The 15716-nt window shown below is 38.8% G+C and overlaps 1 protein-coding gene across 3 annotated transcripts in view; it reads left to right on the forward strand.

The window, feature by feature from the left end:
* slit3 (slit homolog 3 (Drosophila)) overlaps nucleotides 1–15716 on the forward strand; it is a 399629-nt gene that overhangs the window by 229075 nt on the left and 154838 nt on the right. For 2 of the 3 annotated variants that reach the window (XM_057849631.1, XM_057849630.1), the window contains exon 6: nucleotides 8626–8697. In XM_057849631.1, the coding sequence (XP_057705614.1) occupies nucleotides 8626–8697 (72 nt within the window). Of the gene's footprint in view, nucleotides 1–8227; nucleotides 8489–8625; nucleotides 8698–15716 lie in introns of those variants that run through there. The other variant, XM_057849632.1, reaches the window with a different exon arrangement.

Below are 15716 nucleotides of genomic sequence, written 5' to 3' on the forward strand. Positions count from 1 at the left end.
AAGCAGCGAACAGGAAGGGGTTATGGGGGAACAGAAGAAAAGAAACACAAGAGAAGAAAGAAAAACAAACTACAACAAGAAATACATTGAACATCTTGTCCAATTACTAATATTTTGGTGCTGTCGTCAGCTAGTTGTATTTCCGGTTGACACCATGTGGGGGGCCTGTTGACCAGGGAAAGAGGGGGACGGGGGTGGGGGAGTCTATAAGCTAAATGATTGAAAGGGGTAGAGTGTACACAAATCAGATCTGTGAACTAGAGCACTGTAATCGTGTGAATCCCTTGTGAGTGTAAGCCCGTTGGCGACCAACCCTAGGCCGCCCCATCGCCAACCCCGGCACCGGGACCCCCCCACCCAAGCGCCCTATCACATCCAGCCGCAAGCGAGCCCCACCATGCGCGCGACAGCCACACAGACGTGCGGAGACGCCAGGCGGGCGCCAACCCAGGGCCGCGGCCCCCATCCAGCCAGCCCAGGGAGGGAAGGAGGGCGGGCGGGGGCCGGGGTTGAAGTGCAGCCCATCCCTCCTCCGTAAGCCCCCCCCCCCCCCCCCCCCCCAGCAGGTCCCAACCATCCCACAACCTTGGTGTGTGATGCATTAAAAACAGGGGGGAGCCGGGCGGGGACTGTAAAGCCCTGTCCCATCTCTCCCCGGAGAAATGTATGAGTATGTACGTAAGTGCCAGAGCGGAAGATAATTACAGTGCCGAAGTGAAAATGAAAAGTGCGTGAGTCAAAAGGCAGGCTCCCGCGGCCGTGGCCCCGTCCAGCGGAACCACCGGCAGCAGGACGGGAGAAGCGGCCGGGCCCCTATCAATCCCCCCTCACCCACGGCACCTCTGCACCCCCCCCCCCCACACACACACACACACACACACACACACCGCCCGAGCACCAACCCCGCACTCCGAGCAGGTGCTACGCCAAGCGCCGGCATCCACCGCACCGGCAAGGGACAGCAAGCCCCACCCAAGGCCCCACCCAAAAATATTCACTTGACCTGTAAACAGTGTTGTTGAAACATTTGAAATGAATCTGGCAACTGCAAAACCATTTTAATTCATATTCCGCCTTCACACCAAAATGCGTGTTATATTTGTCCAAAAAATGGCTATCATTTATGAATTATATTCCTCTCTTTAACTCATTTATAGTAACATCTTTTTTTCATCGTTCTGCTGTGAATTTTAAGGAGTTCATCACTCGTAGATGTCCAATCCACTTGAACTGGGAGGATGGCAGTAAATGAACATTTGTTCTCACCACCGGTCTCAAATGGATTGGATTTCTCATTCTGTCAATGGTAACCAATGAGTTAACTAAAAGACATTTTAAAAAGTATTTTTTTGTCAGTTTGCGTTTTTCTATTTCACATTTTTACCTCTATCTCACATACGATGATTATAGTTTAAGTAGCCTGACTTACTCACCCCCCAAAAAAGGGAACTTTATCTTTTGTCAAAACCCAGTCCACCAGTTGCCCTGGCGACATGCTTCTAAAGATGCCCTCCAAGAAGACAAAACTGGGCACGCCCACCCACTGCGAGGGCTGCTTTAGTGGCCCACTTTGTCCATTGTGTGGGCAGCAAACCAGGTGAAGGTGAAAAGCAGACAAATGGACAAGAAAGAGACGTTTAGATCCGTAAAGGGGAGAAATGTATGTCACATTTTTCAACCTCTGTGAACAAAAACAAAAACATTTATTTTATTGAGAATACTTCTAGAGAAATCCGAATTAAATAAATAAATGTGAATAAATGAACACATAAACAACTCTCTCGGTCTGCTCAACAGCATGGATGAAGCATATCCTTTTAAAAAAAGCGAGTCTTCATTTGTATTTTGAAGACCTTTGAGAGGATGTGCCATGCCGATGTTGCCCGAGTAAAATTCATATTGCGAAATACGCCTTGCCGTCAGTTGAATCATTTTTACACCATTTATGACATTTTTTTGGATGAGTGAGCAGAATAACGTTCACTCAGCGCGCCACGGTGGACACAGCATGACAAAGTGAATCTGTGAAATGAATAGCCGCTTGCTTTCTTTGGCATAAAAACCAACTGTGAATGCCTGAATTTACATTTTGCAAATATGCTTGAAACCAGTGTTGTTAATAACGGCGTTAAAGTATAACGGCGTTACCAACGGCTTTATTTTTTCAGTAGTTAGTAATGTAATAAATTTTCTCATCTTGGCAACGCAGTTACCGTTACTGAGAATGTAAAGGTGTGCATGACTATACGTTACTACGTTGGTTGAATGACGCGAGAAAAGTGAGAGATACGTACTCACGGAGAAAGCAGAGCGGGTGTGGGTAGGAGGAAAGGGAGTTGTGACGCCATTGCAAACGCGATGCTAGGTGGCTCCAAAAATACCTGACTGTAGCCGATAGCCTACAAACTAAGCCCACATGATGCTACAGTATCATGTGTATATAGAACTAGATGCAAATTGACAGACACGGAGGCGATAACACATGTATAGAGAACTAGATGAGAAACGATAGACTTACTGGCGTTAGTAAACAACCGCCATCTTAAAGCAGTAGACTTCTCAGGAAGGCTCTGTTGTAGGGCTGCAGCTATCGAATATTTTAGTAGTCGATTAATCGATGGACTAGTTAGTTCGAATAATCGAGTAATCGGATAAGGAACATGAAAAATTAAAAAACCTGAGCTGAGCCTCAAATGGTATATATTTTTTTTAATGAGGATCTATGTACAAAACAAGAACTGGCTAATTTACATAGAAAACGTCCGCTAGCTTAAATGCTATAAAATGTTTTTTTTTTTTTTTTTTTTTTTTTTTTTAACAATGCTCCGAACAAGTGTTTCAGACACATATTCCCACAAAAAAACGGCTAAATATACCTATAAACTGAATTAAGAATGCATTAAAAAACATTACCTCAAACAAAAGCTTACGTTGGTCTTAACAGGGAGCAGTTGGGTTCAGCGTGTGAAAAGAGACAGACCAGAGGGCAATGTATCCAGCCTCATCAATAAAACTAGTTGCAAACACTTTCAAAATAAACCATTAAAATGCCGCTTTAATTAAACGAATTCTCGAAGCAACAAAATTTACTTCGAATATTTTTTTGTAATCGAATACTCGATTTAATCGATTAATCGTTGCAGCACTACTCTGTTGTAGAGATCCTTCCTAGTGAACCTAAGTAACTTTTTATCTAAAAAAAAATACTCCTAAATTGGCAAAATCTTGACATGAATCTATCTTTAAATGATGAAACAGTTTTAAAACTTTCACATGTCGAAAGTAGAAGGGAACTAATGCAATAACGGGAGCAATTTCAACAACTTTAACTACGGGTGTGACAAAATATCGAAATGGTGATAATATCGTGATGATTTGTATCCCAAAAGGTTATCGATATGCTCCTGCCAAGAATCGAGATATCGTTTTAAAAAGGTGTCAATATCTAAAAATAAATAAAAATAAAAAGGAACCAACAAGTTGCTACCAAAATCTTCAACCATAATAGTGTCTCAGTTAACTCTAAGGCTGCACTGACGGTGCACGACGCCCAATCCATTGAGACTGTGGGTTTTCAGGGCATTTACAGGTCACATGCGGTTCATTTTAGGGCATTTATAGGTCATTTTCTGTTGAGTTTGAGTCACTGCCTATTCATTTGGGTGAATCCCAGGTCATTTCCTGTTCTGTAACTCAAAATCAACAAGAAGTGACCCATAAAATACCCCAAAATCAACAGTAAGTAACTGAACATCAACAGGTAAATGACCTTAAATGGCCCAAAAGTACCTAATTGCCTGGCATTGGCTGCCACTGACAGCCATAGACGTCTGCTAGTGATAAACTCATTCCAATTCACAGCAGAAGCTTGTTTTTTCTGTTTATTAGTTGTTTGTAGAATATCCTAGAAGGATTTCCTGACCAATGTATCGATAATCGTCGTATCTCCATATCGTCAGATCATTGTTATCGTATCGTATCGTATCGTGATGTACCAAGAGGTTCCCACTCCTAATTTTAACGGTGGATTCACCACATTGATTGACTTCCAAACATAGCAAAGGTTACTATGTTATTTAATTTTTTTTTTTTTGAATGGAAAAAAAAAAACGGTAACACCAGTTACTTTGCCAAGTAACTAATTACTCTTACTTTCAGGTAACTGAGTTACAATTTCAATTACGTTTTGGGCGAAGTAATTAGTAACTGTAATTAATTGCTTTTTAAGGTAAGATTAACAACACTGCTTGAATCATTGGACCAATATACTGATCCTTTCTAAAAAAAAAAAAAAAATTAGCATATTGTGATAAAGTTAAATTATTTTCTGTAATGTACTGATAAACATTACTTTCATAAATTTTAGATTCATTGCACACAACTGAAGTACTTAGGCCTTTTATTATTTTAATATTGATGATTTTGGCAAAAAAGTAAAGAAAAACAAAAATCCCTATCTCAAAAAATTAGCATATTTCATCTGACCAATACAAAAAAAAAGTGTTTTTTTAATACAAAAAAGATCAACCTTCAATTATATCAGTTATGCACTCAATACTTGGTCGGAAAATCCTTTTGCAGAAATGACTGCTTCAAAGCGGCGTGGCATGGAGGCAATCAGCCTGTGGCACTGCTGAGATGTTATGGAGGCCCAGGATGCTTCGATAGCGGCCTTAAGCTCATCCACAGTGTTGAGTCTGGTGTCTGTCAACTTCCTCTTCACAATATCCCACAGGTTCTCTATGGGGTTCAGGTCAGGAGGGTTGGCAGGCCAATTGAGCACAGTAATGCCATGGTCAGTAAACCATCTACCAATGGTTTTGGCACTGTGAGCAGGTGCCAGGTTGTGCTGAAAAATGAAATCTTCATCTCCATAAAGCTCTGCAGCAGATGGAAGCATGACGTGCTCCAAAATCATCTGATAGCTAGCTGCATTGACCCTGCCCTTGATAAAACACAGTAGACCAACACCAGCAGCTGACATGACACCCCAGACCATCACTGACTGTGGGTACTTGACACTGGACTTCAGGCATTTTGGCATTTCCTTCTCCCTTGTCTTCCTCCAAACTCTGTCACCTTGATTTCCGAATGACATGCAAAATTTGATTTCATCTGAAAAAAGTACTTTGGACCACTGAGCAACAGTCCAGTGCTGCTACTCTGTAGCCCAGATCAGGCGCTTCTGCCACTGTTTCAGGTTCAAAAGTGTCTTGACCTGGGGAATGCGGCACCTGTAGCCCATTTCCAGCACACGCCTGTGCACTGTGGCTCTGGATGTTTCTACACCAGACTCAGTCCACTGTTTCTGCAGGTCCCCCAAGGTCTGGAATTGGCCCTTTTCCACTATCTTTCTCAGGATGCTGTCACCTCTTCTAGTTGTACATCGTTTCCTGCCACACTTTTTCCTTCCCACAGATTTCCCACTGAGGTGCCTTGATACAGCACTCTGGGGACAGCCTATTCGCTCAGAAATTTCTTTCTGTGTCTTAGCCTTTTGCTTGAGGGTTTCAATGATGGCCTTCTGAACAGTAGTCAGGTCGGCAGTCTTGCACATGATTGCGGTTTTGAGTAATGAACTAGGCTTGGAGTTTTTAAAAGCCTCAGGAATCTTTTGCAGGTGTTTTGAGTTAATTTGTTGATTTAGATGATAGTTAGTAGCTTAGTTAGTTAGTTAGTAAACTACCTTTTCTTGATATGCTAATTTTTTTAGATATACATTTTTGTTTTTTCTTGACTTTTTTGCCAAAATCATCAATGTTAAAACAATAAAAGGCTTGAACTACTTCAGTTGTGTGTAATGAATCTAAAATATATGAAAGTCTAAGTTTATCAGTACATTACAGAAAATAATGCACTTTATCACAATATGCAAAATTTTTTTAGAAGGACTAGTATACAGTAAGTACATAAAACCTAATACAAAACTACTAAATATAGAAAATTGAAAAAAATACAATCAAAAATGTTATAAAATAACTGCCTGCCACTGACAGCGATAGATGTCCAATTCATTTAAACTGAGAGTACTGGCTTATGTTTCTGTACCATTGACGACGCCTGAAATCCAATCAATTTTTTTCTGTAAGGGTATGGCAGCGATCTGTCAATGTTCATTTGCCCCACTTTTGACTATGAAGTCATACAGTTGTGGTCAAAAGTTTACATACACTTGTGAAGAACATAATGTCATGGCTCTCTTGCGTTTCCAGTTATTTCTACAACTCTGATTTTTCTCTGATAGAGTGATTGGAACAGATACTTCTTTGTCACAAAAAACATTCATGAAGTTTGGTTCTTTTATGACTTTATTATGGGTGAACAGAAAAAAGTGATCAAATCTGCTGGGTCAAAAATATACATACAGCAGCGCTAATATTTGGTAACATGTCCCTTGGCCATTTTCACTTCAATTAGGCGCTTTTGGTAGCCATCCACAAGCTTCTGGCAAGCTTCTGGTTAAATCTTTGACCACTCCTCTTGACAGAATTGGTGCAGTTCAGTTAAATTTGATGGCTTTCTGACATGGACTTGTTTCTTCAGCATTGTCCACAAGTTCTCAATGGGGTTTAAGTCAGGCCATTCGAAAACCTTAATTCTAGCCTGATTTAGCCATTCCATTACCACTTTTGATGTGTGTTTGGGGTCATTGTCCTGTTGGAACACCCAACTGCCCCCAAGACCCAATCTTCGGGCTGATGACGTTAGGTTATCTTAAAGAATATGAAGGTAATCCTTCTTCTTCATTATCCCATTTACTCTCTGTAAAACACCAGTTCCATTGGCAGCAAAACAGCCCCACAGGATAATACTACCGCCACCGTGCTTGACGGTAGGCATGGTGTACTTGGGGTTAAAGGCCTCACCTTTTCTTTTCCAAACATATTGCTGGGCATTGTGGCCAAACAGCTTGATTTTTGTTTCGTCTGACCACAGAACTTTCCTCCAGAAGGTCTTATCTTTGTCCATGTGATCAGCAGCAAACTTCAGTCGAGCCTTAAGGTGCCGCTTTTGGAGCAAGGGCTTCCTTGTTACACGGCAGCCTCGCAGTCCATGGAGATGCAAAACATGCTTGACTGTGGACACTGACACCTGTGTTCCAGCAGCTTCTAATTCTTGGCAGATCTGCTTTTTGGTGATTCTCGGTTGAAATCTACCCTCCTGACCAATTTTCTCTCAGCAGCAGGTGATAGCTTGCATTTTCTTCCTGATCGTGGCAGTGACAAAACAGTGCCATGCACTTAATACTTACAAACAATTGTTTGCACTGTTGCTCTTGGGACCTGCAGCTGCTTTGAAATGGCTCCAAGTGACTTTCCTGACTTGTTCAAGTCAATGATTCGCTTTTTCAGATCCATGTATGTATATTTTTGACCCAGCAGATTTGATCACTTTTTCTGTTAACCCATAATAAAGTCATAAAAGAACCAAACTTCACGAATGTTTTTTGTGACAAAGAAGTATCTGTTCCAATCACTCTATCAGAGAAAAATCAGAGTTGTAGAAATAATTGGAAACTCAAGAGAGCCATGGCATTATGTTCTTCACAAGTGTATGTAAACTTTTGACCACAACTGTATATGATGTATACATTTTGATGAATATTGTCTGATGATAATTTTGTTAGTTTGGAAAAACCTGCCAACTTTTGTCTTTTCACTTTGAATTCCTCTCGCTTAACATATTTTATTTTGGAGCATTTCTGCTTTTCTACAGGAACGTGACGTTAAAGATTAAAGGTCTTCAGCCAGTCATTTCACATTTCAGACTCCATGAACTCCCAATTCAAATGTCTTGGCTGTCTATCGCCGTCATTGGCAAGCAATGAATTAAGTATACCTAAATCCCCCTCCAGTTGAGTTTTCAGGGTTGTTGGGTTCATGTGCGGAGCGATGGATGTAGAAGCAAGGAAAGTGGGGGTGCAGTCAAGAGCAAATTAAAATAAAAGCCAAGGATGGATGACAGTGGGCACAAGGGGGGCGAAGATGGCGTAGCGGGCGCGTCGGGCTCTTCTAGCGGGACTCTAGCCGATGAGGCGTAGACCGACGGGGGCCACGTTTTGGGGAGGGCGGAAGTCGTGACTGCCACTTGATTTACGGCGGCTTTGCTTTTAATGAAATTGTTTCAGTGACAGAGCCGGTAAAAGGCCCTTAATGGATTGGCCGGCCTAATGTAATGAAATTACTCCCTCTTTCACTACACACAGGAAAGAAAGAATAAAAGATGACATTGGCAGTAGGAGGAGGAGGAGGAAAATGCAATTAATATTTACAGAAGAGACAAGGGTGGGCACTTCCTCCACTCTCTCGCTCTCTCTCTTTCCATCCCTCTCCTCTGTCTGGCGGGCGAGTGAGGCAGCAGGTGATAGGCTGCCTCCACGCCGGCCGTTTTGGCCACTTGTCTTTCTCCTCGCTGTTTCTCCTTTTTCCTCTCTTCCTCCTCTTCAGGGCTGCTCGCACATCCGCGTGTAGGATCCCTCACTACTGAGGTATCACCTCCTCCTCTTCTTCACCAATCATTCCATTTTTTGTATCCCCCCCTCCCCCGTTTCATCTGACTGGACCTTGACTCTCTCTCTTATGTGTGTGTGCGTGTGTGTGTGTGTGTGTGTGTGTGTGTGTGTAGGCAACTGGACAGCAACCACATCAGCTGCATTGAAGATGGAGCTTTCCGAGCACTGCGCGATCTGGAGATTCTGTAAGTGGGAAAAATGTTGCATGATGGAGGACGCACACGTAAATATTCCTGCGGGCTCGTAAAAATGTGCTCATTAGTCACTCAAGGTGCTGGATTACGCGCCGGCTTTTTATTGTCTTGCGTTTTAAGAGCAAGTTGCATGACTGGTTTGTCTGCAGGGGTTGTTGAAAAGTTGCCATACTGCTGCTCATAAAACTTGTAAATTAGAAGAGGAGAGAAGATGTTAGGGTGCGAGTGGGAAAAATGCACTTTTGGTTGTATTTTGTTGGTTGCTTTGGTGATTTAATGCCATTGCCGGGGCCAGACGTCCAATCCATTTTGCCTGGGAGGAGCGAATGAATGCATGTTCATTGCGGTTGCATTTGCCCCTCCCAATCAAAATGGATTAGACGTCTAGCGCCGTCAATGGCACTAAAAGATGAGCATTCATTGACTGTCCTCCAAGTTTAAATGAATTAATCTGTCACTATAAATGGCAGGCAATGAATTAAATACAATGAAAAAACGTGCTAATGGGGGCTGTATTTCTGTTTTTACTCAGTCATTGTTAGGGTTGTTCCGATCATGTTTTTTTGCTCCCGATCCGATCCCGATCGTTTTAGTTTGAGTATCTGCCGATCCCGATATTTCCCGATCCGATTCCTTTTTTTTTTTGCTCCCAATTCAATTCCAATCATTCCCGATAATTTTTACCAATCATATACATTTTGGCAATGCATTAAGAAAAAAATGAATAAAACTCGGACGAATATATACATTCAACATACAGTACATAAGTACTGTATTTGTTTATTATGACAATAAATCAAGATGGCATTTACATCATTAACATTCTTTCTGTGAGAGGGATCCACGGATAGAAAGACTTGTAATTCTTAAAGGATAAATGTGACTTTGTAAATTGTGACTAAATATTGCCATCTAGTGTATTTGTTGAGCTTTCAGTAAATGATACTGTAGCCATTTAACTGTTCTGCCCAAATGCATGATGGGAAGTGCAACCATGACTACGTAGTGGCACCAATTAATATATCTTCTCTGTGTTGAGAATTAACATAGGGCGTTAAGAAAAAGATCAACTACTACCTTTCTTCCCCACATTGCTTCCCACGATATTTCTAATTGTTGAGAGAGGGATTGTAAGGCTTTAGCCAATTAAAAAAAGGCTCCAAAGACTGCAAAAATCCACTCTACTCATTTTACGCTGCCTTTTAGCTCTATATATAGGTAAAACGGCGCCATTATAGATTGAACGTGACAATGCGTGAGTGGGTCGTGCAGCGCATGCGTTAATTGTGTCAAATACTTTAACGTGATTAATTTAAAAAAAATAATTAATTACTGCCGTTAACGCGATAAATTTGATAGCCCTACTTTAAGCCAAAACTAAGGACTCTGGATGAGTGTAAGACATTTTGTCTGTAACGTTAAATACAATTAGAAAATGATTTAATTAAAAAATATATATATATTAAAAAAAGGCATGTCCGATATTTTTTTGATATTATTTTACTTTGAAAATGACGTGATCGGACCCGATCAATCGGGATGCCGATCGATTGGGACATCTTTAGTCATTGTTATTTTTTGTATAAATATATTTTTTAAATGTATACATGACTTCATTCATTTATATATTTTAGAATATATTAATAACTGATAAGTTTTTTTTCTTATTGGCTGCCATTGACGAGTGGAGGCATTATTTTCTGAAAAGTTTATGAACAATCTCTCACCTTAAAAACTTTCCCTTCACAAGAATTAGACATCTATTGTTGTTACTGGCAGTGAAGTGATGTTAAATAGTATGATATAGTGCTGGGCATTATGGCTGATTTTTTTTTTTTTTTTTTTTTTTTTTTCCACCAAAAAATTGTTTTATGAAAACATAAGTAACGTAAATAAAATGAAAAACTTTAGTCTTAAATATCTATTTGTGCTATCAGTCCCCAAATACAAATGAATAATTACACTAATAAACAATGTTTCACATGGAATAATCTAATGAATGACTGCTTTTTGGCAAACCGACAGAAAAAAAGCCTTATTTAAAAAAAAATAAAATAAAATAAAATAACACCAAAAAAATGCTATTACGACTAATACAATGAAAATGAATGAATGAATGAATGGACAAATTGCCATACCAAAAGTGTAGCTCTGGTTCCATTAATCTTAATTTTATTAATAATTTTATCAATAATTTTATTATTTTATTAATAATAATAATAATAATAATGTTGATAGTAAAAACATTACTATCATTCATTAAAGAATGTGTGAATTTATTTTTAAAAAATACATAAAAAATTTTGAAAAATACAAATAATGATTATAATAATATATATAAATATTTTATTAAAATTATAAAATAACATTTTTTATCCTCTTTTTTCATAATTACAGTGAACTGACTTTTGGGGGGGAAAAAAAAAAAAACATAAATAAGGAACCAGTTGTTTTACTTCAGACTGGTGTTTTTAACTCAATTTTGGGTGTTTTTTTTTTTTTTTTTTTTTTTTTTTTTTTTAAATCTAAAACAAACACTCAGGGTAAGTACAATGTTTAACATATTTTTAAGAAAAGATCCTATCGATCAATATCTTGACGCGATAGAGAAAAACTGACTAGTTTTGAATTTAGCACGCTAAAAGTAGCTGAAAACCGCTATCAAACCTTAAACAAAATAAAAAAATTGTCTGGCTGGGGTTACTGCCCAACATGGGCATCACAAATCGCCATCATCAGCAGTTAGTAAGTTACAAATTAAGAAAGAAATACTAGATTATAAAATGACACTCAAGCCCTGGCTAATGTGAAAGTAGTAGATGGTGTCCAGGAACTATAAGAAAATACTGCATCCGGACTATTTTAGGATCTTTGTATCTAGGGGAGGAGCTAAATTTAGCCAGGGTTAGTGAAAGTGTGATTTTGCTTTGCAGAATGACAATGTACAGTTGCAATTAATATGTTTCCATAGTTTTTTGCAAAATAAAAGCGATATTTCAAACATTTCGACACGTAAGCATGTTTCCATTGAAGGTTGTTTTTCAAAGAAGCTCTCGTGAAGTCTCATTACGCTAGATTTTATTGACGTAGGATAGATGGCATAAACCTGTTGCGTGTGACGAGTATGCTTGTCAGTTGAAATCACTTTCACACCCAGTGACGGATACATTCATCAGTTACCGTATTTTCCGCACTATAAGGTGCATAGGAGTATAAGCGCACTCAATGAATGGCCTGTTTTAAAACAGTTTTAATAGATAGGCCACACCGCGTTATAAGGCGCAGTAGTAGAAGTGTACTGGTTGGGTTGTGTCATGCATCCAATGCGCAAGAGGGAATGTCATGCCATGATTAATCAATATTCATCCACATATAAGGCACATTGGATTATAAGGCGGACTGACTGTCGGCTTTTGAGAAACATGAAAGCTTTGAGGTGCGCTTTACAATGCAGAAAATAAGTCTAACGCAGTTACTGTGAAATATTTTTCTTAATGGACAAGCAGATGGCAGCAATGGACCACTTTAGATGTGAAAATAGCCCTGTTTTTGAGTCCCCATTTCTGGGAAGAACAGCATTTTGATAATAAGCTATCGAGATGGTAACTACTAAATTAAAAATATTTTTTGGGCCTTCAAAGATCAGTCAGTCACATTGCTTGGTCTAACAAAGAAAGGAAGGTCGTGTTTTTTGTTCACTTGGTACTTTTATTGAAGGTGACACCGTTTGATCGCTAGCTAGCCCCTAGCCCAGGGGTCCCCAAACATTCTGACACCTTTGCACCAATCTGGTGTCTTATAAGTGTAATCAGTTGATTGTAGTCAGATGCTGTTTGTTTTAGCAGAGACCACTTTGGTTAAACGGTCTTTGCTCGATCGGTATTATCAAAACCCAGGACCCACAGCGGCCCTTGAAGACCGTTTTGGACACCCCTGGCTTAGCCTTTTGGCTGCCATTGGCGGCAAAAACAGAGGGCATGGCAGCAGGCGTTCGATCAGTACCATCCCTCCCGATTAGATGTCTATTGCCGTAAATTGGTATTTTTAACTTAAATTCTTCTACTAACTACCACGGCACATACTATGCAAATAATAAACATAGGCTGGCAGTCAATGCATTAATTTTGACTCGGATGAACAATTTGGCTTTAAGTCACATGCTAATATCGTGGGCTAAAAACAGCATTTTTTTTGTGGAGGGGTAGTTCTGTTCTGTAGTTCTTGGGCTTCCCCTGCAGTCTTGGAGTGGAATTAAGCTTCCTTTTTTTAATGTTGATGCAATTTTGTTGTATGGGTCTCAAATGATGCAATAACAGGACAAAATTATTTTATTTCAAGCAAAAAGCTAAATTTCTTGGTAATTTTGTGCGCATCGTTAATCGTTGTCATCCGTCGCCTTGCCGCCGCGGTGATGATGGTGCAGCGTGGCGCTGCTGCCTAATGTGCTCACATGAATGATTCACGAGAGTCGGGGCTACCACTGGAAAGTGGCTCGATACTCTGGCCATATGAAAAGCAAGGCAGGATGCTTTTTGAGAATAAGTCGTGCCCACCTTTTTGGTTCCTCCTGACTTTTGATCCCAACCACGGTTGATGTGGCGCATTAGCAATTCATAAGAGGCTTGACGGCAGGATTTACAATGCACTGTAAATACACAGCAGACGGCAGGACGCACACTTTAGTCACCCCGGTGTGACGTTTTAATTAAGCCAGGTACACACACACTAACACACACAGGCTTGTGTATGTGTTTCCATAGACACACACAAATCCATCTGTCCAGTCCGCAGGGTCGAATCTGTGAGCAAAATAGTAAATAATGTGACGACATAGACATCCAATCCATTTGAACCCGGAGGAGCTACCATAGATGTTTTGTTTGTAAAAACTTATTTTTTTGGTAATTATTCACCTTTTTTGTTGTTTATTAAGAAATGAAACACAAAATAAGTACCATTTTTACTTCTAAAAATATAGAAATCTATTCTTGAAAGTTTTTTTTTCTTTCGTAAATTGTCAGTTTTTTCAGTATACAATTAAAGTCTTCAGATATGTTTATTTTATCTTTAAAAATCAGATTTTCTAGACAGAATATTTGAATCTTAAAAAATTAAGAGACTTTTGTGTCTCTAAGTACACAGTTTATTTTCTGGAAAATATATAAAACTATTCTGGAAAAAAGATTATTATTTTGAAAATGGTCTTCACTAGAAAGTATGGCAAACCTTTCTTGATTTATAAAGAATTTTTCAAAAAACGAAACATGTCAAATATTTGTGTGGAAAAAAAAAAAAAAAATATATATATATATATATACTGTATATATACAGTATATATATATATATATATTTTTTTTTAAATCTTGAGAAATAGCTTATTTTAATGCTCCTATTTGTTGAATAACTAAAACATTTTTTTCAAAGTATATAGTTTTTTTACAAGGTTTTCATAAAAATGTACAATTCTTTAAAATAAAACCTTTTTTTATGTTGAATAAAAAAAAGAGTAGCAATTTCGCATTTAGTTTTCTTTAAAATGAAACCGTTTTCTCCTTTAAAATGTATTTTATTTATTTATTTATTTATTTTTTAATGAATAAATACATTTATCAATGTTCAACTGTTTTTTTCTTCCTTAATACATTAGTTTTAGCTCTTAAAACAAAATCCCCAAAATTTCTTATAGTCTGAATATTGTAACATTCTTAACATATAAATATAACAAAAGGAAAAAAATGGTTATAAGCAATTAATATATATTTCGTTTCATTTCAAATGACTACACAGAGACACAATTGGCAAGCTGGAATTTTAGCAAATGCTGTGTTTTTCAAGTAATTAATGAGCAGATTGTAAAGCCCATATACGACTGGTATCCTCTCTGTCGTCACCATAAGTTGGTGTGACACCTCGGTGGTGTGGAAAGAGCCGAGCCCCAAATTGAGTCAGTCAGTCAGACATTTGTTCCATTAATAATAAATGCATGGCTCCCTCCCTCCTTGTGATCCCTCCCTCTTCTATTGCACTTTCTTTTTTTTTTCTTTCTTACTGTTTTTTGATACCCATTATTGTCACACAGCTTGCTTTTTGTCCTCTTTTGATCCCTCTCTCGCTGTTTGTCTTGTCTTTCCACCTTGATTGGCCCCTGTTGCAACACCGCCACCTTCCTTTTCAGTCTCTCAAACTCCCCCCTTTCTTCCAAAATGTGTTGGGGAAAAAAGTAGAGCGTAACAGCAGCCATTCGGGGTCTAAATAAATCATAAGCTTGCTTTTAAAACTCACTGCTTTCATCAAAGCGGAATGTGAGGAGGCAGAAGAAAGGTACAGGTCAAGGAAGATGTCAAAGATGTATTTAGTAAGGATTTATTGAGAAATAGGCTTCTATGAAAATAAATAGGGATTTAATTTGGGTTTTATTTGGAAAAAATGGAAAAAACATTAAACCCTCTGTAGACAAATGCTTGGAAAGGCAGATGATTATGCAATTTTACTTTTTCTTGTTTTTTAAACCCCTTGATGATTGAATTTGGATTTATCAAACTAGAAAATACAATTTTTGAAGAAATTGCATGGGGATTCTTGCTCTTCTTGTCCATAAACTTCCACGGGTCATTTTTGGTTGATTTTGGGGCATTTATGGGTCACTCTCTATTGATTCTGAGTCACTTTCTATTGATTTTGAGGTCATTTCCTGTTGATTTTGAGGTGTTTCTGAGTCACTTCCTATTGGTTTTGAGTCACTTACTGTTGATTTTGGGGCATTTATGGGTCACTTGCTGTTTATTTTGAGTCACTTCCTGTTGATTTCTCCAGGTCACTTTCTGTTAATTTTGAAATACTTCCATTACATTCAGTCATCCGCCCCTCCCAGTTCAAATGGATTAGTCATCTACCACCATCAATGGACTGTGAGACAAACATTCAGAGCCAGTCCTCCCAGTTTAAATGAAAAGGACGTCTGTACTTGTCAATGGCAGGAAATGCATTAAAACCAAACACCAAAATAATCC

Source organism: Corythoichthys intestinalis, chromosome 11, assembly GCF_030265065.1.
Source record: "Corythoichthys intestinalis isolate RoL2023-P3 chromosome 11, ASM3026506v1, whole genome shotgun sequence".
NCBI classification, from domain to species: domain Eukaryota; kingdom Metazoa; phylum Chordata; class Actinopteri; order Syngnathiformes; family Syngnathidae; genus Corythoichthys; species Corythoichthys intestinalis.